Below are 24,765 nucleotides of genomic sequence, written 5' to 3'. Positions count from 1 at the left end.
AGAAAGAAGATGCTTCCTCGTTTTTTGTTAAAAATCGATTGATTTGAATTCGGATACGGTATTTCTGGTAATCGTATTTCTGTTTGTACGAGGCTTGACTGGATGGGATTCGTAGAAACGAGAAAGAAAAGTCTGAAAGCGTTCGATTGAAATGTAATTTTATTTTCATTAAATATATAATCATGTTACGCGATCCGAAGTATTGCCTTTCACATTCCACCCGACAAATACAAAAAAAAGCCTGATCACGATGGTCAGACATAATTAGAAGAGAACGTCTGGTAGAATTAGAGTAGAACGAGTTAGTGTGTTTAATTACGTGTACGTGTAAGTGTGAATGAATCGACATTGCAATTGACAGAGAGATTCGGCCTCCAGAGAGCTTTTGATAAGTCTGTTCGTGGTATTTACACAGATCCGTACGGATCTGAACGTTAGCAAATGCGCGAAAGGATGTGTAATGTGTATATTGCTGTTCGATCATAACCGCCGATGATCCTCTAAAGGAGCAATCGAATTATCGAGACGAGTTTAAAATCACCACATCGAACGAACATTTTTGAAGAGTGATTTCGAATCTTGAGACTTTGGTTCCTGACTAAAGTACATTTAAAAATGGTACAAAAATCGTTGGTTCGCGTTAAACATGGCAATGTAAAGGGATCAGATCTATACGAGGGGGAAGAAAGATTAAAAGGAACCTTTTTGGAATGCCTCAAAATGTCGATTATATCGTATCAACGCAATTGTCTTAACGCATTACGCTCTGAGGATATTAATTAGAGTAAAATCAATGAGTACTTATCGCCACTGGTTTCTGAATGATTCGTGTTACGTATCAAATTGAGAAAAAGGCAGACGAATTTTGTCGTGTCCGATGCGGCTCTGCCAGAAGTAGCACGTTCACAAATACGGACATACAATATCGATAAATATAACGTTATGTATTCTTGTATATATAATATATAATATATAATATATTAGTATATAAATAGCACGATCCTTTACACTAGAATACAGGGTGTATATACATATTACACGATGGATGGAGTCTTTCGTAAATAGTTTCAACGAAGTACCGAGGAGTTCTCCTTAAAATTCTAAGTTTTTATGTTTCGATCCTCGCGAGTAAATCTTTATGCTCGTCACGGGAACCATTCTCCAATATTGTCCTTGCTCGTCGTTCGTAAAATGCTTTCTTAATTGCAAAAGTAGGAAAATAGCGAGGGAGGTTCACCATGGATCGTGCTCAGATCTTTCGCTAAAGTCAGAGAGACCGGGAAGGCCTGCCTTTGGTGAAGAGGACGGAGAAACGATAAGCAAGTTGTCGAAAGTCGAATTCAACTGATGAAATCTGTCTCGAGAAGTTAGCAGCTCGCTGACCATTTCGATACCGACATAATGAAATGCTTTCTTTCGTACATCGTCTAAACAGTTTCCCTAACAGTACGAATCATCTAATCGATTAAGTACGAAACTCTATTCGCCTGAACGGAGAATAAGAAACTCAACCTTATCCTTTTTCAAATAGCACACGACCGCTTATTTTATCTTGATGCTATCACAAGAAATAGAAATGAAATCAAAAGAATGATTCATCAACGTTGCACTGTTCTAAAAATGTTCGTAGCGACTAGATTCTTTCAGTGAAATCGTACGGGGTTCTTTCGTTCTAGTTTCATTCTTTAAAGGGGAGAATCGAACGATGGAACACGTTTTTTTTTTTTCAATGGATTTCGCGCAGTAGTTCACTTTCAATGAAATAGAACTCGATCGTTGAACTAATCGTTGAATCCATGTTCGTGACCGTAAATGTAAGTCGAATCACGCCAGACACGATCAGCTCGTTCACTGTTGATAACCGTTCACCTGGGCTTGGCCTTCTTGACTATCTATACTGTAACCGGTTATGCTATCCGGACTCTGCAGAGACGCCGCGTACAGTGGATTCACCGGTGTGGAGTTTGTGTCGAACTGGGTCGAGTCATAGACACTGTGATTCTGCGAACAAAAGAACAGTTCTCGTTGCACCGTTTAACAAAGCTGTGAGAAGTGGCAGCGGACAATATAGAACGTTTCATCGTAAACAAAATTTGGATGATCGTAAAAGATCTAAAAACTTTAAAAATCTTTAAAATTGATAAAAATTTGATTTCGTGCAAAGACATTATACAGTGAAAATTTGCACTACTATACATAACATAAGGTTCGTGTACTTTCAAGCTGAGTGCAAATAATTCATATATCTCACTTTTCTTTTGTGTCTTTGTCTTTTCTGTTTTTTTTTTCTTCTTTGAAGGTAAAAAAAAGCGAACGATAGGGTTTGATGTGAGGAATATGTTGGTTGCAACACAAAACAAAAATATTAGCGTTATCCATTGCCAAGTTAGTGTAAATAAATAAAACCAAGTGCATCAGCTACATTAATGAGTTTAATTAAATCTAGACATGCTATATATGTACACATAATAAAGCATCTTGTGCGCACCTCTATTTTACACTATGATACATCTATATTGTTATTTAACAAATACGCGTTATAATTCTTCCATGTCAAAGGATAATCCACTTTGTTCTAATTGATCAAACGAATTGAATTTAAGATTAAGATTCTCTTATATAAAACTAGTGACTTAGACTTTACACCGATTATTAAAACAAATATTTACAGCAATTCATTCTGCATATAAGATTTAGTGTAATGGGGGGGAGAAAGACTAGGATTTACTTCGATATTTTTCTCGTTGTTCTGAGTGTTCGAAGTTGTCAGAGATAATAAATAATCACTCAGTCCACCAGACTCCTTTTTCTTTGTATTTTGCTTCCTTTGTTTTTCGTATACCTCTTCGCTTGTTGAGGAAACAGGTTTAGATAATAAATGTTGCGTGACGGTTGAAGTATCTGCTGAATCAGACAATGTGTCTTCAACATCGACTTCAGACATTGCAGTGCCAGTGTACTGCTTCAAAGGAGTCGGTTCTCTCTTTTGTATATTTTGCAAATCTTGCGCAGTAGTATTGCCTTTCGTCAAAGACTCTTGATGAGGCGTACTGCTATCCAAAATGGATTGCAACGTATTTTCTAGCGGTGGAATTTCAAAAAATTGGCTGGATACGTTACTTTCACATCTCTGTCGTTCGTGCGTCAAGCTACCCTTTCTCGTTAAGGAGAATAAATTAGTATTGCTATCGTTTAACCGGGGTTTATACAAGAAGCTGCTAGCGGTGTTTGGCGCGAAAAGCAAATTTGAGACGCTACTAGGCCCACCGTACTTGAATTGTGACGTAGATCTGCTCTCCCAAGTATGGTGAGTCAACTTTAGGTCTAGCGAGCTCTTTTTGGAATCGATAAAATTGTCGGATTTCGTTAGGGGATAGTTCTTGAGGTCGGAAGTGCTTTTTTCTGTGCTCAGGCGTCTGGAAAAGCTTTTGATGCCGGATGTGGATCGATATAAAGCGGCTGGGGAATCGTAGATACGTCCGCTACCACTTCTGGAGTCTTTGGTGGATGCTAAGGAGTGCAGGGAGGTTTCATGTTTTGAGCTGGATGATTTTAACACTTGCGAACCATACAAGGGCATGTGAATAGATGGAGTATGGACCTGATAAATATAATCGCTGTCTGTTTTTAACGAGGAGAAGCTCTGTTGATGCGGCAACGACACCGTGTCTTCATCCATTGCATCGTCTACTTGTGCCTTGTATGAAAACATTATCGAAGGTTGTGAAACTCTGTAACAAAATTTTTCATTTGTCCCTGTCCGCAATTTCTTGGATATTAAATTATTTTTGAACATACGTAGTAACTTACCCAAAAAATTCAGACAGGAATGTATGATAAACCAAAGGTGTAAAAAGTGTCAAATAAACTGCAGCAGTGAAATCCACGACGCATAATCCTACCGGATTTTGTGTGTAGTTTAGAAAGCCTGCACCAATTGATTGTACTAAGTCGAGCATAGCTAACGTACCAGCATAAATGTAAAAACTTTTTTTTGCTGCAAAAAAAAGATACTTTGTGACATATAGATACGTATGAAGCACTGAATATGATGAGGTTGATCAACGTACTTGGAAGGGTTAAACGGTCTCGTAACCGTGTCCATGGCAGTATTAATATAAAAAGATATATCTGTAACAAGATCGTAATAATAACTAGGATTGTTCGCAGTGATTATGCATCGATGCTTATTTCATTATAGATTTACCATTGTGAAAACAAGACTGCTGCAAAACCAAAACATCATTCCCCCATGACCAAACACATAAAAATCTCTACTAGGGATATGGAATGTATCATCTGGTAAAACTAGCTCCAAGGTTCCTTGGGTTATGGTAAAAGCCAATGCTATAAATGACGTGGCAAGTAATACCCTACGAATACTTGAGCGACTATCCAAATGTCCTACAAATAAATAGTTATGTATTTGGAGTTTTTTAAATAAGCAATCTTAAATAATAAAAGCAAAATCAACTCACCAAAAGCCAAACCAAATATAACCACGCTCATCTCTGTGGACAACAGGAAAAATCTCACTGTTACCCACAGTATTTTGTCTGCTTTGCCACCAACGGTGGCTGCTGCATTTACAGTCATTGAAACGATACATCTTATCACTGAAATCACTACATTACAAATGACAAGTCCATAAAATGCTAAAAATATTGGACTACTCGTTGCTCGTAATTTAAGCCGTGCTCTATTAAATCTCACTGTGATAAATAAAAGAAACAAGAGGTTTGGTATCAATATGACAATGTCCCATATTCGTACTCTGGAAAACAAAAAATAAATTGGTACAGGAGATCTGTAAAAATATCTCTAAATTAATACTTACCTTGAATCTTTGATTTCTTTATACAGGATCATCTTGCAAAAATGCTCCTCATCATCCATTGGTGAACTAACATTAGGAATCATTGTACTGCTCAGATCATACGTGTGTAACCAACTTTCAGAGACCTCTTCGCGCACTGCACCATACATATTTGTCGTTTTGTTACAAACTTTATATCTGAATCATCTCTCAACTTTACACTGGTAAACAAAAAAGTGACAGTATGTGTCATCCTAATGTAAAGTACAACAAGCAACGTCTACAACGTAAAAGAACATCGCGTTTACGAAATCGTATGTTTATTCAATCGAAAAGAAGGTATAAATTAGAAATTCCTATCTATCTCATTAAAGCATTCGAACTAACTTTTCTGAAGCATTGCTTGCTAATTAAGGTGACATAATAAACATAACCTAAAATACTTGGCAATATTCCCAAGTGATGACCTTCGAACCTGCTAGAAACCGATGACCGACCAAAATAACGACATATAAACATTGAACTAACCCCGAAACTGTTCCCGCGAAATAAATGCTCTTTCTTATTGTTTAATCAGCGGAAAATCGATAAACGGTAAGTCTATTGTGTACCTGTCAAATTGACACGATGCCACCGCGTATAAAATCAAGAAATTACATTCGGATAGATTACCGCTAATTGAATAAGGTTCACGGGCAAGATTTACGCGACTTACCCATTAGGTGCATAATATTATCGCTCTCATCTTCTCCGGAGGTAAACTATAACTCGCCCCTAGCACCGCACAGTTTCGAATTGTTGTTCGGCGTGTATAATTTCGCGCAGTTATTTTACGCTGCTACCGCACTTATTTATCCGTTTGTCTTATCCACACACAGTCGTCTGGTCTGATTGGCATTTTGCTATGAAATCCCAGTGTCCATTCTATCAGTCAGCTTCACGCCGATCACTCTGTCCCTCTCTTTTTTTCGCTCGCAGTAACGCCACACGGAGCAACCAAGAACCGTATATTTGATAACCAGTAAGAGGAACGCGTAACGAAGTGCGCGTGACCGCGTAGTACGTGATTTCACGTCCGTATCAAATATACGTTTATACGAGGAGAACGACGATAGTAGACGAGAAACGAGAGAAGGTATTCGCAGGTGACGCCACGATTTAACGCCTATCATAAAGGCAGCGCTTCCTCTTCTGCTCGTGAAACAACGACTTTCGAACGACGATGCGGACGCGTAGATCGTAGATTACGAAAGGTTTTCTCGATCGTCAGTCGCTTTCACTGAATCATTATTGCAACGATGACGGTACGGTGAGCAAGTTAGTTGGATAGGTTAGGTTGTTGGAGGAAAAATACACGGAATGGCCGCGAATTACTGCTGAACCGGGAAATACGAAGCTTCGCGCTCTATTTACCATTCCGTACGAACCACGGTCTGTTTAAGGATTTTTCGAAGCGGTTACGACAGACGCGAAAGTAGAGTGGCTTTACGTGGCTCGTTGGATGGAACGAAACGGGTAATTGTCCAATGATTTTCGTGAGATAACGATGACCGTCGATTATTCGAGCGACTTATTGAGAAACGTTCATCGTGATATCCCTGCGCCGGAAGTCGGTCAAAGTTTTTTCGTTCAAGGGGATTACGAGTATTGGCACTATGGTTGCGATGGTTTTAACGATAAGGTCTGTAATTTGAACTTATTTTTGGGGGAGAATATCAATGGAGAAGAGAGAAAAACGATGAAATATTGAATTTAGGGTTGGGGATGTGGATATAGAACTCTGCAAACAATATGCTCGTGGGTTATAAGGAATCGGAACTTGGACCAATCCGTCCCAAATATCAGACGTATACAGGAAGCACTCGTCACGCTGGATGATAAGGAACAATCATTTATTGGATCGAGGGAGTGGATAGGGAGTTTCGAAGTAAGCCTATGTGCGAAGAATTACCGAAAAGATATCTTGCAAGAATAATTATTATACAGAATAATTATATATATAATAATTATACAGCCTGTATCATAAATCCTGATGAAATGAAATAAGAGAGGCATTGATTTTCCTTGCAGAAGTAATTCGAATTTTTATATTTAGAAATTGTATTAGATACAAATTTATTCATTCCACTGAAAAACATTTTTTTATTCCTACTGAATATTCATCAAGTGATACAAGCGCACTTGACTTACCTTTTATTTATAAGAAACAGCTGAAAAGATAATACTAATTTGATAGATCTTTCACCCGTACTTGCAGGAAAATATCTTCTTTTTGTTCGTACCACGATTTCTGATATACTCTGCAGCTAACTAAACTGTTCTAAACACAATTTCCGAAAACTTCATTTTTAACATTTATGTCCATATGTTCATTAGCGATACGGCCGATAAGCAGTATCTACTCTTTTGCCAAAAATAGAAGTAAACAAGCTAATTTCAGTTATCTTATAGGTATGCCTTGTATTGAATCACTTGTACGAGGTTCTCAGTAAAATCGTGCATGTTCCAAATGGTAGAGCCTTGCGGGACCAAGTTCCAGTTATCAAGGGTCACTTCGAGGAATTCGGTAGTCCAATCATGATGGGAGGAGATAGGGATTGTTCAAGTAAGTGCGTTGTAGGAATCCACGAGGGTGCAAACAACACCTATTTGTTAATCGTGGATCCGCATTTCGTTGGCCGAGCAACAGGAACAGAACAATTAGAGAATTATCGTTGGGTGAAATGGCAACGTTTGGATGATTTCATCGGCAGCTCCTTTTACAATCTCTGTTTACCTCAGATCAAGTTCATAAGTGGATACAATAAATAGTATACTGTATATATATGTAAATACATCTGCATTTTCCATAATTATTTATCGCCTATTTTAATTCTATCGAAGGATTATCTTTGTGAAAAAAATTGGTGTATGGGATATTTTAAATAAGAAAGAAAATATTACAAAGTTACATAAATATAATGTGATGGTTGATATTTTTGGGAAGATTTCTTTTAATATATTTATAAAGATATTTACTGTACATGGGATGTCTTTGTATATAGCGTTTCTTATAAAATAATAATTATTACTGTAATCGTATATAATTCTTAGCCATTTAATCGGTATTTAACACTAAACAAACTCCTTGCAATACCCAGTGAGATATGTGTTCCGTGGTGGCGAGGTTTGCCTCGAAAACCAGACCTACTCCCATAGCGTTCCTTCGATTAGACGTAGTGTACACTGGCGTTCTGAAAGTATTCTATAATTCACGAAATTACATATTAATTATTTAAACAATTTCAATCAATTTTACGCAAATTAAAATCATTTCATTACCTGAAGTCTGAGTCTATGAGCTTCTACTGGAATGATGATGAGAATTGGTAATTCTTCTATCAGAATTTTTGGATGTGATCTTTTAAGACATTGCTCTTGTAGATCCCATCTAGCCCCTTCCAAATATAATCCACTCACGTAACAACCCTACGGTATTTAATTATTATTTATCTGTATAGTTTGACAAAATTCAAATACCATTACTATAAATCAATCAAAATATCAATCGGAATGCTTATAAACGCTTGTCTGTCTGTATTTCTATTCGTTCAACTTTTGAAATCAAGATGGTGATGTATGATGAATTATTGGTTACCTGGTCGGGTCTTTCCTCTACTTTCTCAGGTCTTGTAAACTTCGATACTGCTGTGTACGTGAGAGAACGATCCAAAGACCAACTATTTCTCCGGCAAGCCATTTGCACGAGAGCTGCTAAATAAGTTTCCGGGATGTGTAGTCCGGCTAACCAGAGAACTATAGGCTCGCTCGTCGAAGACTAAGAATTTTGGAAAAATCTATTAGGAACGGTTCCTCTAACTTTGATACAAGATTTCAATATTTTATTAAATGTTGAAATCTTCTACCAAGCGAATTTTATTTTTGACTCTATATTTAACGAAGAAGAAGAAGATAATTTTCAATGTTTCTGATAAATCAATAAATCGTGAAATCTGTGCTGACTGTAATATCTCACCCAATTAGTGTACTGTTGTATCCTCTTCTCGAAATGTTCGATCCATCCACCAAGATTTTTCCTCGTGTCTGGCGCTAGTATGGCCCATTCTTGCGGCAATACGCCATTGTATAATGCCGCGGATATATTTTCCAGGGTCGTGTCCATTCCAATTTCTCCGGCGATAGCCTAACGGTATATAAATATATCTGATAAAAATATGCAATCCTTAAAAGATTATCAAAGTAAATCACATTTAGCCTATCACAGGAGAAATTTCACTCTAGCGCGTCTCTTTTATTTCGGAAATCAATAAAGTCGTGCACTCGTGGAAGCTTTGAAATGTTGAAAGTTGATCTACGCTTGTACGAGAGGGAAGGAAGTATAGACCTTTCTCAACTGCGTTAATGTCCTCTTCATTACTCTAATCAACGTATTAAATCTCTCCAATTCTTGGAAAAGAACAATCGTGGTTGGAGTTATCGTTGGACCAAAATGTTTCCTCACTTTAACGAGATCATACTCGACAGGAACTTTATTCAATATGTCTTGCGCAATGTTGTCAATAAATTCATCTTTACTTATTCCAACTCCACTGACTTCTAAATAATAAAACAATGTTTCTAGTAATTCGGACAAAAAGAGAATTATTCGTAGACAGTTATTCGTAGAAAAAACTTACTCCTTTTATCCAGGCGTACTAGAGAGAAATACATTTTTATAGCACGATATCAGAACGATAAATTTGGAGAATTGGACAATTTCGAACGAAAGCTCGTGAAATTTTTCAATTTTATAATATTAATCCAACTCGAACGTAGCTCGTACAAAAATTTATCTTAATCGAAAGATCTACAATTACACGATTCTGCTCTACGATGTACAGGTAATTTACATTGTAACATAAAGTAGGATTGTTCGAGACATCTACAATATTCTTTTGCTCGCTCGAAAAAAAAAAAAAAAAAGAAAAAATGACAAAGCTTGCTTTTGTTATGAACTCTCTAATTATTCAGACGACAAATTATCATTATCAAACTACCTTGGTTACGTGCTTACCAGTTTGCGGTTGCAGCTCTATAAGATTATTCCACATTTCTTTCGCAGCTTGAGTGAAGTAGCCAATTTCGGCATTTGGGTGCAGTCCAAAGACATCTGGACTGTTCACCAGAGGTAATCCCTCGATGAACTCGAGATAATCTTCTAATTCGCCTACCGGAGGGATCACGTAATCGACTTCCTCGTCGTGATAGAAGTGGAAGGGTTGAAAGCTGTCGAAAAGGAAATCTCCGAAGTATTCGTCCATGTAGGTTTCGGATACTCGACGATCGTAGCTGTCTATCACTCGTCCACCGTACATTACCTAAGTTTCGTAAAATTTAGAATTTCTTAGCTGAAGATTGGAAAAATAGATGTTTAGAGTAGAGCTTCTCTTAGACAGTTACCTGAATTCGAATAAAATTCGAAGTTTTGAATTTAATCATTGAGAAGTTGTAAAGAGGAAGAAGTTCTATTTAAAATTGTGAAATGTTTCAAGGTTCGGCAAATATCTAAGAACTGCAGATTCTTTAACTCGAAAAGTTTGAAAATCCGTGTCATATTCGGAATATTTTACGACAGGTGATAAAACAAGATAATCTCGTTTAAAACTAAACTACCTTTCTTAAATATCGTAAAAGACAAAGCTATGGCTAGTCATGCATAAAACATACTTCTCCTATTAAATATTTCAAGCTGTTCCAAGGGAGCCTGGGATCTTTCGCTGTGAACGCCTTGGTCAAATAAGTATCCAGAATAATACAGCATACATTGAAATCCGATTCATTGAAATCGTAATTTATATTCCAGCCAATCTTGTCGTATCTCCTTCTCTCCTACCGGGCGTAATCAAACAGTCAATTCATCGTAATATACGAGACTTCGCTCTTACTCGGTTAAGCAATACTTGGGTTAATTCTGGCCTGACTCACTTGAATAACCGCGTGATAGAAAGCTAATACGTAAATTAAATGTTTGTAGGCAGGATGTGCACAACTTTCAAGCATTCGAGGTCTGATTTTTAAATAAGTATTCTGGAGATTTAATTTCAATCCACTAGGTGGCTCCGTGACCACTAAAAACAGAAATTGAACAGTATTTCATAAAAGCTTATTGAAAGGAAGAAATGGCGAGGAATTTGTTTACTCTGAAATAACCTTTCAAAGATTGCTGCAATATTCCGATAGGAAAAGTGGGAGTCGGATCAGTCGTGAGCCACAACCGGAAATCGGGATGAGGCTTTCCAACCTCGTCCAACAGTTTCTCTAGTTCTTTGGTGAAACTTAACAGTAAATGGCAATTTTGTAACATTAACCATTGCCCTCTAGACACTGCAACTTCTAACAACTCTATCGCAGTCTGAAACGTCAAATTGAAGAAAGTATGCATCAATTTTTCTCAAAGTCTAAAGAACTTCGGTCCTACAGGGGTCAGTTAAATAATTAACAAATTAAATAATCTACCTTCTCCTGGCCCTGTCCAAGGGACAAATATTTGAATCTTCCGCCTCCACAACCGTGTTTGTCTGCCAGTTTCATTAGTTCCGAGGAAGGATCAGATCCAGGACTTAGAATGAAAATAACAGGCATTGTAGGCGTGCTTTGTTCCAAGATTAATTCGAGACTAATATGTGGGGGTGTGATGTATTCTTCTCCCATAATCTCGCTGATGTAATCGATCACACTGCGATAAACTCGATCGACGCGGAAACAGCGTATCAGCATAAGCTTCTCGAAGGGTTTTAATTTGGCGGAGTAGCCCAGAGGAAAATCCAGAGCCTCTGGGGCGTCCAAGTCGTACCACTGAAAGATTTTTATTTAATACCTGCATGTTCTTTAAAATGGTAACACTAAGTTTATTGCGTCTGAAATCAATTGGTAATATTGAAATTTTCATATTTAGTAGCAACGCGGTATTAATTAATCTGAGAATTTGTACGATTCTGTCGAATGACTCAATGAAAATTATAAGAATAAACGTTCGAAGAAACAAGTTTGCTCGCCACTTACAGCTTGCCACTCATCCGCGTGTGAAGCCAGTTCGTCCGCAATGTTTGCAAACTTGTGTGGAAAATCGTTACTCAGTTTCAACAAATCAGCCCACCCAGCAGCTGGTAACCATTCCGTAGGATTAATTTTTGGCGATTTTTCCAAAGTGATACTTCCTTTAATGAAGAAGTCCAATTCCCGTTGACTGACGTTCCCTATACTTTGCTCCAATTTCGTGCAAATTTGAAACGAGAACAATAATTTATGCCTTTCGAAAATTCCCGTGCAACCATAGTCGTACACGTTCTTCGTCAGCATTGGGATAATATTCTGCAGACGACGTTGTAACGTTGGATCCGGCAGTGCTTTCCTCAGCGAATAAGTGAACACCTCCACGTAGCTGATCAGAGAATACTGATACATCGGATTTACCATGGCCATGTCGGCCAAAACGAAGAACAATAACGCTCCTCTTTTTGCCACTGATCGATATCCATCTCGGAGCTTGTTCACGTCAGAAGCTGTCACTTCAGCTAGATATAACTTCCTCATTACTTCTGCGGCGCTAGATTTCGTGCTTTCCAAAGTTTCGATCAGCTCGATGTTATCTAACATATTGCCTTTATTCGTAGCAATTTCGAGAAGTAAACTGTCTTCTAACTGTTTCAGGAGGTTCTTGTTCTCGCTGGTCTCGATGATCAAGTTTTCTCGTTGTTCCTCGATGTCTGGTCTCTCTGTTCGAACGACCACTGATAGTAGTTGATCCTCCAGTCCCTAGAATTTGATAGTTTCATTTCTTTAATTCTTTTATTTTTGTACGTACAATTGCTTAGTAGTCAGATATTTGTTTTTTAGCAGAGATTCTTTTAAATCGTGGTAACCATCGTTTCATTTCGCACTCTCTTCAGCAAAGGTTCTTTTTTTATTAGACATTCTACTAGTCTTTTGAAAAGAGATTTTTCTAAGCTATCCGAACTATCGTTTCGCTTTAATTTAAGATGGATGGAATGAAAATGAAAGAAAAATTTTCAGAACGAACCCCTAGGGTCACCATGTAATTGATCACGGTGGTCTTGGCATATACAGCAGGATCGAATATGGGATTCGATATCTTCGTAGTGAGGTACATCCTGAATTTCGGATCATAATCCACTTCCTTATCACCGAGGAGCACGAACATTCTACCTCCCACATCTGCAATAAAATTTTATCTCCCATGTCCATTTATTTCTAAACATAAAATACACATGAAATACTTTGTATGTTCTTCGATAGGACGTTATCTAAAACAGGATCAATTTCATCGACGTCCTGAAATAGAACTGGGAGACCGTATTTTATTGCAAGTTCCACTTGCTTCAAAAAGTCTGAATCAGTGAACGATAGGATCTTTAAATTCCTCTTCTGTTCTTTCTTTTTGATCCAGTTCAGAGCTTGTTGCTGAGGATCGATGCAAACTGGGAATCTCGATGCTCTCGTAGTTAGAATTCCATTTTGCACGGATAGTTCATCAGGTGGTAGGCCTTCGGATGTCCATCTTAAATAAATCGTCTAATGAACTTTTTTATTATTTATGAAAATACAAAGACGGGAGAAAAGAGTGGAATAAAAAATAGCAAAAAGGCAGAATAAAAGTATCTTGCTAACGTGCTAATTTCAACGTCGCTGCTTAATTCCGTCTGAATCTTGAACGTATCCGTGAATGGAATTCCTTTTTGCACTATACTGTTCCACCAGTCGTCGTATACCATCTGATTCCTATACTCGTAAGAAAATGGTCCACAATATGCAAGAAATCCAGCGGAAAGCAAACAATTGCCAGTAATTTTCTCTATTTGACCATGCAGCGTCTCCAAATCTTTCTTCCATCGTTCATTTTCAGAAGACAATCCGCTAATTAATTTATCAGCAGCTATTAAACGCCTCTGAAGCAAGTCTGTCTCTTCTTGCAATTTTTGTCTTTCTTCCATAGCATTCTCATATTTTGTATTCAAATCGGCAATGGCTCTCTCGAGCCTCCTTAATTCTCGTTCTTCCCTTTCCAAGGCCTTTCGTGCTCGTTCCGATTCAGCTTCCAATTCCTTAACGCGTTCTATCTTTGGTTTCACCTGAGGAAATACGACGAATTCAACGTTGAGATGAAATTTTCACTTTTACTTTACTTCGTTCTATTCAAATTTGGAACTTTGGATATTAACTGTGTTTCATTAAAGTTGCGAGTTTCAGACATTTATTTCGCTTGTTCATTCTAATTTACAGCTTTCCTTTTCTCAAAATTTCGCGTTTCAACTGTGCTTTGTTAGAATTACGAATTAGAGAAATTTATCTCGCTCCTACAACACGTTGAAATTTAAATATCGTACCTCTCTGAAAACGGCACAATAATCTAGCACAGCGAGTACGAATCTGTACAATCCGTACCCAGCCTTGCTGATATGCTGCATTTGATCCAATTTAGTAGTTTTCTTTAAATGAGCTTTGACTGCTTGTTGTTGTTTCAACGTGATTTTATCGCAGTTCATCTCTTGCAATTGTCGCAGAAATGCTGGGTCGCTCATCATTCCTTTTGCGCCTTTCCAAGAAATGTCCTTTATGCCTCGCAGCATCGCCACGCATTCCGAGACGATTTGCACAGGTTCCGGCGGAGTTGCAAACGATCTAAAAATATTTTTAATATTTTTTACATTTTTTACGCGTTTAATATTTTTCACATGTTTCTATATTTATTTCGATGTTCCAAGGAAATGAATTTCTGCTAGAAATTTTATTCGAGAGCTGTGTTTTCCCAAGGGAAATTAAAGTTAGTAACGACGTTTACTCAAGTTTCTCTAATGTTTTTCCAACAGTGCAAAAAATTAAATTTCTGTTATATCTTTTTTATATATATTTTTTATATATTTGCAAAACAGAAAGAAAAGTTAACACAAACCTTATTTCAGTAATGTCTGCTTTCTCGAGTTCCCCAAGGGCCGCTCTGGCTGCATCTAAGGCAGGTTGCGCGTCAGCCAATGCCTGTTTAGCTTCCGTTTCCTCCTTGTCGATAATCTTCCTCTGTTGTTCTATCGATTGTCTTTCCTGCTCGCTCAGCTGTTTCTTTTCCATCGCGATATTCGTACTTTCTCCTATGGAAGCCAATAGTCGCTCGCAGTTTCTCGTCTGATCAGCTACTTTTACCCTTTGCACGGCCAGAATTTGATTTAACTCGTTCAAAGTCACCGAGGCCTCCGCGATCTTCTGCAGACCTTTAAAATTCAAAATAATACGATTTCACATTTTATTAGAATATTCCCTTGAAGATACTTTACGATGTAATTGCGATCAATTAATTTCTCCGACTATTCTCAGCGTCGATTTTTAATTTTTAATTCTTCAGCGAATAGATAATAAACGCGGTGCAAAGGTTGAAAGCCTTTGCTACGAACCTCCGGAAAGTCGATCACATTGTGAATTTATGTAATCCCTCGTTTCTACCAACAGATACAGATAATTGTTTATAAAATCTAAGTAGTGTTTGGGAGTCACGTAATTTCTTCTTCGTAGTATCGTTTGAAATTCCACCGTGTAGTCGCAGACTGTCCTATGAGTGAACACCATATGTTCTACTAGGGCATCTCTGTGAGTTTGTGATACGTTTGGATGCTGAAAAAAATTGTACAATTCATACGTTCTAGATATTACTGTGGATTGTTTTGCATTTATGAATAAAAGATCTTTCGAATTGGGTCGTTCAAAATTGACCAAACAATTACATACGTCTCTAAGAGTGACATTAGCCACGGAAACTAAAGCCTGTTCAGGCCAAGGGAACATCCAGTCTATGGTGGTACTGTTCACCAGACCAGGATAACTTCGACATCTTGTCCTTAATAAATCTCCCGATGGACTCATCGACAACGCTATCCGTAAATTTTGAAGGCTGGTTTTCACGAAATATGACCATACACTTTCTCTGAAGCACAGCAAGAATACCTCTGTTATTTGTCTTTTCACGATCGAGGAGTTAAAGTAATTAATACGAAACTATTTCGTTCTTTTCGTATTAATCTCTGTTCCATAAATTTTCTCGCCCAACGAATTCGACTGGAAAAACTGTAAGCGAACCTGGTTACACCGAAGCCAGCATCTACAGCCTGATTTCTGCAAGAATTGACGATTTCGTCCTTGTCTTCGTCGGTGAACAACGCTGGTACGACACCGGTCATCAACATATTGTTTACCAACTCCAGAAAACTTTCGTCGATGACATGAGCAGATGTAAATAAAAACACGATTCTCTGATTGTCCACGCCAACCTTGTTGTACAGTGTTTTCATATCATCGCGAAAAGAAGCTTCGTTGTAGCCTCGAGATAGACTAATTTCGAAAATTTGGAAGTTGGCTGCGTAAGCTGCTAATTTGATCACCGATTTCTTCCCACTTCCACCGATGCCAATCACCAAAACGTGCCCTCTGTGCATTCTGAATGCACGGTGAACTCTAGTCAAGTGCTGGAGCGCATCGTTGAAGAGGACCATTTGCAACGTGGTCGCGCTTCTCTCGTTATAATCTTCGTAGATCTGAAAAGTCAATTTTGTGGAAAATAGTTTAATACAAGGTGAAGTGGAAGTAATAGTACGACCGAAAAACGAGGTGATTTTCTGCGAAAGCGTAAGCAAAAAATGCTTTATAAAGCTTTTTTTGTATCTGGTTTCGCCCAAATGACAGTAAGTGATGGAAATTTTTGTTTTCTATCAAGGAATGTTAATTACCTCTAGGAACAAACTGTAGACAGCCTCGTAGTCCAATAAATCTTCGTAGAATCGTGGTTCCCCCTCGTTAATCGCGTTTCTAAAATCACCAAATAGCAGAGGATCCCTCATTACATATTTGATAACGTCAGGCTCTTCCTCCCAACGTTCTTCGATCTTCTCTTTCACGTATGTAGCTACGATACTCTCGTCCTACGATCGAATTCTAATTTGCATACAAAGATTTCCTTTCTTTCCTCTATTACTTACGTCTTCGTTTATCAAACGATCGCATATAATTCTGGCGAACTCGTTCCTCCAAAGTCTAACGATCTGTTTCACTTTTGGAAGATAATCAGGATGGCTTTGAAGAAGTCCAGCCGTAATTCTCGACAAATCTCGCATATTAAAAATGTAATGGAATTTATTCGGTGTGGGTAATAATTCCGCAGTAACTTTCTGAAGAAATAGAAAAGTGAGAAATTATGTCTGGTTAAATTTTAAGAATCGAGAAAGGAACAGAGTAAGTCGGTCTTTCGTTAAAGGAGAAATACCTGATAGAGGTCCAGAGTAATTTGCACCAGGGTTTCCGCAATTGATTGCACTTCCTCTGAAAATGTTTGCAAGTGTCCGCTCAGTATGCTTGTATAAATGTAACAAAGCGTCTCATTTGCTGGAAATATAACGTTATAGACGGAGAACATGGAGATGAATCTTGGATCCACTTCGTTCCTTCCTCCACCAGGCTTTCCCATAGCCGCTAAATAACCTTGTAAAATAATAAACCCTTCGTAATCCGAATTTTAAATCGATATAATGTTGATAGAGAAAACTCGGTAAATCAACTTACACATATCTTTCATGTACATTAGAGAAAGGTCCTTTCCACGATCGTAAAATCCACCCTTTTCGAACAAAAACTTGAGAAGCGCGATAGGTTGCTGGGTACCATAAGTGTCCACCAGTGGCATATTCATGTCATCGATGAAGAGTAACAACTTTTTACCAGGAGGTGGTCCATAAGTTTCCCTCGTTCTCTTCTCCACAACAGCCTCTATATTTTTTTGCACGTCCATCGAAGTTGTCCTCGATGAGAAATTGATGAGAAGTTGATTCTAATGGAAATAGCATCAGAGATCGGAGAAGTGAAACGATGAGGCAATATATGTATACTTGATATTGGATTTTTCACGATAAATTTCTTCTTTTCTCTATATTGTTTCTTTCGTGTTAAATTGATTAATTTTCTGCCGATTTTTTTTATTCGTTTTTAAATTCCACGTATATACTAAAACTTACGTATTTCTCGATGCTCAGATTTCGAAGAAATTCTTGAATTATAGCGGTTTTCGAAGTACCAGTTTCGCCAACTAAAAGAGCTGGCCGATCTCGTTCGTTCATCATGTTAACGAACCACGTAGTTCTTAGAGTGTCTATGGTGGGAACCAAAATATCGGAGAAATTTTTCTCCCTGTCATGGACATAATTAGGGACCAGAGCTCTCCATGGGATCCATATATTCCTTTCCAAATCCAAGAAATAATCGTACAACAATTTCTCCGTCACGGGTATGTATCCTGGTGATAATTCGAGAATTTATTCATTTTGTGTTTATTTATTTTAGTTCAACGAAAAAGATGATAAATTACGATGGCATCGAGTTCAACGTGTCTTAGATTGTCCAATGAGTTCTCTGTTCGTTTTTCATAGTTTCAAACAAATTGCCAGGAATTTGAACACAAATCGACTGGCTGACGATGCATATGTATAGAAATAAAAATATCGTTAGTTTGCGAAACTCACGCACAGTAGCTCGTTTTTCAACGGTATCTTGGACAAGCATAAATCCAGAAGTTTTCTTTATGTAATCGTCAAAGTCAGGCCTGTTTTCAGTCACCAGGGAGGCTCCTAAGGACCAGTAGCAAGCTTGAATGTACATCGCCTCGAGAATTTCCCCTCTGGAGAATAACGCTTCTGCCCTTATTTCTTCCTCTTCCTCGGTCTTGGTAGTAGGAGTTGGTCGAGTATCCAGAATAGCGAGCAGACCGTCGAATACGTAACAAAGTTGTATTACCTGAACGAAAGACGTTCACTAGTAATTCTATACTTGATTTTTGCCATAATTTAAAGTAATCAAGCGAAAAAATTATATATTGTCAACGTGAACCAGATAGGATAGGAAACTTTTGGATAGAGAATTAGGAAATTGTAGCAAATTTTTAGTTAAATTTTTTGAAATTATTCGGAACGATTCTTCGATTCTATTCGTCATTTTCCAATACTACATCTCCTAAATCTTGCGATCCAAATTTTCTTTCTTTTTCCATATTAATCGTAACATTCGATTAAAGTCCATTAATGCTCGATCTTGAATCGTACAAATTCTTTCTCTGATAAGTTACAAATGGCTAGATCGCAGTTTCTTTTTCGACATTCTGCATTCACATAAAAGGACGAATTAATTAGCGTATAAAAGTTTAATTGCTACCATGTTGAGTCCGGTTTGTGGTATGATCATCTTAAGCGGTGTAACTTGTTGTAACCCGAGCATTCCTTCTATAATGAGAGCTATCCCGCCGTGCACGTATTTCTCGCACATTCCGTTCAGTAGCTCCTGGTCCGATTCGCTCTTGCTCCGTATCCATTTGTCCATGTAAGGCTGATAACCCAAGTTTTTTGGGTCTACGTACACCATGCCGGCTCTGGATACAGTAGCTGGCGAGGCGTACTGCAGGTCGCCTACCTTTTATAAAAAAAAACTTCAGTGAAAATCGTTATTCAGGCGACCAACGAGTTCTCTCTTTCTGTATCCTATTTAATTTAAATCGTGTCACGTAAAAGTAACACGCGATCGACCGATTTAGTTAGAATCACCTCGAACAGTAGACTACAATGATTCTGCATCTTGATTCTTTCTTGATTGGCCAGAGTCAATAATTTGTTATCGTCCATCACGGAATTCATATTCTCGATCCATTGTGGATCTACGTCACCGTCGAACAAAATATATTTTTTCTCGTCCTTGTTCGAGTTCAATGGTCTGTTCACTTCCCGAAAAATACAACTTAGGAGACCGTCTGTCCAATCGCGTGTCGCTGGATCCAACACACCATAAAGTTCGTTCACGGTGCACGCCTGAGTACAATTTCATTTATTACGTAGAAAATAAAACGACAGGTGTATCGATCTTGATCCTAAATATATCACGGACTCGTACAAATGGCATATTTCTATTACGTGTTCGTGTTATGATTGTGAGCATTGAGGAGTTAATTATAGCGATGCAGTACCTTTGGATTTAAAATGTAGAGTTTGGTAGGTTTGTCGAGACGAGTTTGAGCTTTGCAAAGAGTTTCGATCACGACGGTCTTCCCGCCTCCTGTCGGTCCAACCACCATTGTCGAGTGTCTAGTCATCATTACTTCGTATAGTTGCACCACTTTGTCAATCTGTGCAGTTGGGACACTTTCATGAATGTTTGTTATTCGCTATATTACGCAATTGGAATATTTACGATGCTGATGGAATAATACGCTCCATGGTAATTTTTAGGAAGGCGATTGTAAGTGTCCAATGATTTATATCTATATCTATATACAGGGTGGTTGGTAACTGGTGGTACAAGCGGAAAGGGGGTGTTCTACGCGAAAAAAGAAGTCGAAAATATAGAATAAAAATTTTTTTTTTAATTTTTCCATCGAGACAACGATCTATAGTGAGATCCGTTATAACGTACCGCACGCGTACCAAGCGAAAATTCAAAATTGATTTTCTCGAAAACAAAGCCTGGAACGAAAAATTTTTATTCTATATTTTCCACTTCTTTTTTCGCGTAGAATCCAGTTACCAACCACCCTGTATATCGAGAACTTTAATTTTTTTTATTTTCAAACCATAACGTAATTTTGCATATAGCAGATCGTCTTCTTTGTTCGACTATGTAAAATACTCTTTTAGCCATCAAACGATAGTAAAATCATGAAATCGACAAATATAAATTTATTACTGTTCTTACTCGTGTGCTTTTCGAATGAAATTGTTCGAAAGTAAAAAATACTACCTGCTCAGACAAGATAATATATCGTTGCTCCTCCAGTACTTGATTAACAGCGTTGTTAAAATCAGGATAATGAACCCTCGGACAGTCGAGGTTTGGGAAGAGGTCAGCGATTAATCCCAGAAACAATGGGACGTCGTCGAATATAAATTTCGGCAAATTCATGTCTCGAAGCGCCCTCATGAGTACCACGTCTTCAGCCAGGTCACCGGAAGTCCTCTTCAATTGGCCGGCCATATTGAGCACGGATTTGAGTGCTCTCAGACCGAAGTCGTAGTGGTTCTGCTTGCTCAGTTGTTCGCGTGCCAATTTGTACAGAACAGTCATCTTCTTGGCTAGAACTTTGGCGGTCAAGAAGCCGGAGCTGAACAGCTTTATCTGGCAAATCAGCTCGTTATCCGGAACTATGCACACCACTGGCCTGAACAGCGCTTTCACCGATTCCGGAAGTTCCGTTCGACCCGCGTACCCTGGATTCATTGTGATGAATATGCCCACTTTCGAGTCGAGCACTATGTCTTGGCCCTCGAACTGCGGTCGCAGAGAGTGGTTAAATTTAATTAGACGTAAATTTGGTTTATTGGTACTGATGACGAGAGATGCCAACGAAAGGATAGTGATAAATATCGAAATACATAGTCATGAAATTTTTAGACTGTGACTAATCGAGTTTGATGTACGCGCTAATCTACATACCGTGGTAATCATTACGGTAAATAGGGGCATATCGAGTCAATAAATTTAATTCGATTTATCTCTCGCGTCGTGGGACACGCGCCACGAGTAAAAGATACCGGGCGAACTTATTATTTGTTACCAATTTTTTATAGAAATATTCGAGACAAATTATTGTTCGAATGTACTTGTCATACGTATCGTTGGATTTATCTCCAAAAGTGACATAACATAGCGACAGTAAAAACAATTCAATTAAAAAAAAATTAAATTGATATTGATACGTTAGAGAGAATGAGATGATTTATTGTATACGATTTATACGTAAGAAGATAGATAAATGATGCAGACAACGAGTTTTTTAAAATACCTAAAATACTTGATAAGAAGTTTCGGAGAATTTGCAATATCGTTCCTTTATATTTTCTTACCATAAATCTTGATGCTTTTGCCATCAAAGCGGAGCGTATAGTTTGAAGCTGAGTAGAGATAACCGATAGGACAGAAATATCGATGCGATTAAATTCGTCAAAGCAACCCCATACTCCGCACTGTGCCAGGCCACTCAGTGTGTTTCCTATCGCCACATAATCCATTCCTTCACCGCAATTTGTGACGATGCACAGTAATCCTAACGCCTTCGCCAAGTCTTTCGTGGTCTCCGTTTTTCCCGTTCCAGCAGGACCTGGAGAAATAAAAAAATATCTATGTTCTGGGTATTTTTTAAAGTAAATACCAATATGTACTTGATCCTCCATTCTTACTAGAAAAGATTAAATCTGTTAGTAATAGTAATAATTATATCTATGAAATAAAAATTTGAGAAGTTACATTAGGATTGTTAACAACCGCTAAAAAATAATTTCGTAAGTAGATACTTTTAGAAATCACTGTGTCTTCTAGAATATATCTGAAAGAATTTTTCAAAGTCTTTCACTTTGAGTTCTGTTTTCTGAGTTATTAATGATTAATTAATTAACGTTCAATTATATTTTCCAATCTTAATGTTATCGTTTCTCTTAATTTCATCGCGTGAATCGTTATACCTGCAGGAGCTCCACCCAGGTGCATCGAGAGAGCTTGTGTGATGGTCAAGTATATTCTGTCTGTCAAAGGTGTAACAACGAGTCTTCCATTGAGTCCCATGTACTCGTAGCCGTATTCGAATGTTCCGGTGCACTGGTACATCCAAACATTATCCAGATCGTGAACCCAGTAAAACCTTTGCAAGAAATTTATACTTCTGATACGCGATAAAAATTTGTACAGATATTAAGCGTCGTAATTGGTACTTAATAGGAATAAATAAAATAGAAAAGATAACGAATAAAAATAAATAAGAAAAATAGGAGCGAATAAGGAGGAACCTTAATTGACTTTCCCACTCGAATTCCGAAGGATCCATGATACTGTCTCTGACGAAACCTTCCACGATATCTCTCATATGAACATCGAGTGTTAACACCATGTCAAATTTCTTTCTATCATTGTTCGTCAGCGTATCACCACCCATCAATGTTACCACTTCGTTTAGTTGATTGTTCAGTTGCTTCAAATACTGTAAACGAGACGATCGATGTATCCGAGTCCTCCGTATACGGGAACCTTATTAATTTAATTCAAAGAGAAACGTACATCTTTCATCGCACGCATCTGCCCTCGAGACATTTTCTCGAACACGTTCTCCACCTCCGCTGTCCACCATATTTGATCAGCCGCTAGGATCATCATTCCTTGGAAGTCTAGCATCCATTTTGTCCTAGGTCTTCTGACCTGGAGAATTCCATTCGATTTTCTTAAATCGACGTTACAGTATGGTAATTGTATAGAAAATGGTACACCTCGTGGATTTCAATAATTTTGTAACATTGATAGCACTAAATCATACGGAGTTTAATGTACTTGGATGCGATTAATTAGTACGTGAATACCATAATAAATACAATGGTGTATAAATACTTTAAGCAGCCACTGTATAACTGTAGCTTAGTTTTAATTTCAGGCAAGTAGAGGAAAATATTTTCGATACAATGATATTTCTACTACGCGTTGTATTTCCAAAGCTTGTAGCAAACTTGGCACAAGTATAAAAATTCCTAATTTTCTGTAGTAAATTCGCTGAAGTAGACTCACCTTCCCATAGTCGTAGATAGCCTTTTTCGTCAAGAATCGGTTCGATCTTTTCATCTCTTCCAATGCAAGCACCATCCATTCTTCGATTTTTCCTTCGGCTAGAACCACGTTTCTGAAGTCCATCACCTCTTTCTCGCAAGAGATCAAGCCAGTGGCTATCACGCGTTCGGTATTGTTTATTTCGAAACGGAATTTGTCCAAATTATCGAACATCTTGCCCACGTGTTCTTGAATGGCGGTGGGTTCGCCGCTCCCAAGGATACTCAGAAGATCGTCGTCACTGAGGAAAGTGAATCGCGGGAAAACTGCTCGTTTGCTGTTCAAGTAATTTGTCAGCGACTTCTGACATTTGTCCAGTGCAAGAATCATCGATTCGAACTCTTCTTGTCGACCTGGATCACGGATATAATTTATTTAAACTAATTTTTTTAAAGCGTTGTTCTTATTTTGATAAAGTGATTGTAATCGATCGAAATCGACGAAAGCATTGAAATTATGTATTTTAATTTCTTGAGAATTTTAATTCGTTTGCATAATTTATGTATGCAGAATTTTCTATCAAACCAAACAATCTAATTACAATTAATCTAAGCAGTTTGTTTCAAAATCATAAAACAATTCAAATAAAACAATTTTCTCTAATTTCACCTTTAATCATGCAACATTGGAGAACGTTCAGCCTCTTCGAAGTGTCTGTCATAATTTTCTTAAAAGATTTGTCAATTTCGTCGAACTTCTTCGCTTCGTCTGGCAATTGGAGTCTTATGTCACCGCCTACGAAAATGCCCTCGAGGTATAGCCATTTTTTCTGCAGTTGCACCCATAATTCGATAACTTCGGAGATCGTGTGCATCGTGACTTCCCAGTTTTGCACTGTACTGAGAAAAGGGCCGATGAATTGAGAGGCTGCCATGCCATTCACGTTCATCATGTTGTCTTCTAGAATCTGATTTAATTCGTCTATTGGTCCCAAAATGAATCCTCGATCCTCGGTACCTAAAAATCGTGCATTTCGTATCGCTTCATTCAAATTTAGTCCTCATATTATCCTCGAAGTTTCGTACAAAGCACGATTTTATGTCGATCTCTTTTTCAATTTTCTTTTTTAATTTCCTTACTTTATTTACATTTTCTAACATTCGCTATAATATTGAAAGCAAAGATTTACAAGACGTACCTTTGTAATGTTTCAGTACAGTAAATTCCATGTTTTTCCAGACTTCAGCCAAATCTTTTAAACCTCTTTCTATAGCGAGCTCTTTCACGGCATTCGTCACGATTTCTTTGGCTATCTCTTGGTATTTTCCTAATTCCATAGCGAACATGTTCTTCAGAGT

General features: G+C 37.9%; 3 protein-coding genes and 1 long non-coding RNA gene across 5 annotated transcripts; 1 reads left to right on the top strand and 3 right to left on the bottom strand.

Annotated features, from left to right (window-relative positions):
• Positions 1-154: 154 nt before the first annotated feature.
• LOC105681241 (transmembrane protein adipocyte-associated 1 homolog) lies at positions 155-5,773 on the bottom strand. Of its 2 annotated transcripts, XM_012389948.3 has the most exons (8): positions 5,532-5,773; positions 4,838-5,037; positions 4,479-4,774; positions 4,208-4,404; positions 4,071-4,131; positions 3,811-3,997; positions 3,602-3,731; positions 155-2,001 (listed from the first exon to the last, which is right to left on the bottom strand). In XM_012389948.3, exons 2-8 carry the CDS (start codon positions 4,984-4,986, stop codon positions 1,849-1,851), a joined length of 1,173 nt encoding a protein of 390 aa, XP_012245371.1. In that variant the 5' UTR covers positions 4,987-5,037; positions 5,532-5,773; the 3' UTR covers positions 155-1,848. The 2 variants fall into 2 exon arrangements, with proteins under 2 accessions (XP_012245371.1, XP_012245370.1); XM_012389947.3 differs by lacking the exon at positions 155-2,001 and having other exon boundaries at positions 2,415-3,731.
• Positions 5,322-7,671, top strand: LOC100740064 (ufm1-specific protease 1). Its single transcript, XM_003492253.4, has 4 exons — positions 5,322-5,410; positions 6,259-6,497; positions 6,573-6,743; positions 7,268-7,671. The coding sequence occupies exons 2-4, from the start codon at positions 6,363-6,365 to the stop codon at positions 7,625-7,627; spliced, it is 666 nt and encodes a 221-aa protein (XP_003492301.1). The 5' UTR covers positions 5,322-5,410; positions 6,259-6,362; the 3' UTR covers positions 7,628-7,671.
• LOC117152115 lies at positions 6,798-7,107 on the bottom strand. The gene is made up of 2 exons (XR_004462373.1): positions 7,007-7,107; positions 6,798-6,943 (listed from the first exon to the last, which is right to left on the bottom strand). It is a non-coding gene; the product is annotated as an uncharacterized LOC117152115 (long non-coding RNA).
• An 84-nt stretch (positions 7,672-7,755) lies between the features above and the next one.
• Positions 7,756-24,374, bottom strand: LOC100745585 (dynein heavy chain 10, axonemal). The gene is made up of 36 exons (XM_033322788.1): positions 24,077-24,374; positions 23,429-23,820; positions 22,931-23,068; positions 22,663-22,853; positions 22,342-22,517; positions 21,727-21,980; positions 20,624-21,151; positions 19,854-20,012; positions 19,438-19,698; positions 19,052-19,306; positions 18,367-18,637; positions 17,863-18,140; positions 17,414-17,678; positions 17,118-17,332; positions 16,834-17,022; positions 16,585-16,776; positions 15,938-16,392; positions 15,590-15,785; positions 15,259-15,475; positions 14,766-15,078; positions 14,200-14,494; positions 13,484-13,944; positions 13,093-13,373; positions 12,876-13,030; positions 11,858-12,610; positions 11,312-11,650; positions 11,006-11,207; positions 10,781-10,923; positions 10,523-10,684; positions 9,870-10,173; positions 9,493-9,510; positions 9,201-9,412; positions 8,832-8,999; positions 8,454-8,633; positions 8,138-8,284; positions 7,756-8,060 (listed from the first exon to the last, which is right to left on the bottom strand). Exons 1-36 carry the CDS (start codon positions 24,357-24,359, stop codon positions 7,914-7,916), a joined length of 9,195 nt encoding a protein of 3,064 aa, XP_033178679.1. The 5' UTR covers positions 24,360-24,374; the 3' UTR covers positions 7,756-7,913.
• Between the last annotated feature and the right edge of the window lie 391 nt (positions 24,375-24,765).

This window comes from Bombus impatiens, unplaced genomic scaffold (genome assembly GCF_000188095.3).
Source record: "Bombus impatiens unplaced genomic scaffold, BIMP_2.2 scf_0670, whole genome shotgun sequence".
In the NCBI taxonomy this organism is placed as follows: Eukaryota; Metazoa; Arthropoda; class Insecta; order Hymenoptera; family Apidae; genus Bombus; species Bombus impatiens.
Note: the sequence above shows the minus strand (reverse complement) of the source record. Positions and strands in the feature narration are given on the sequence as shown.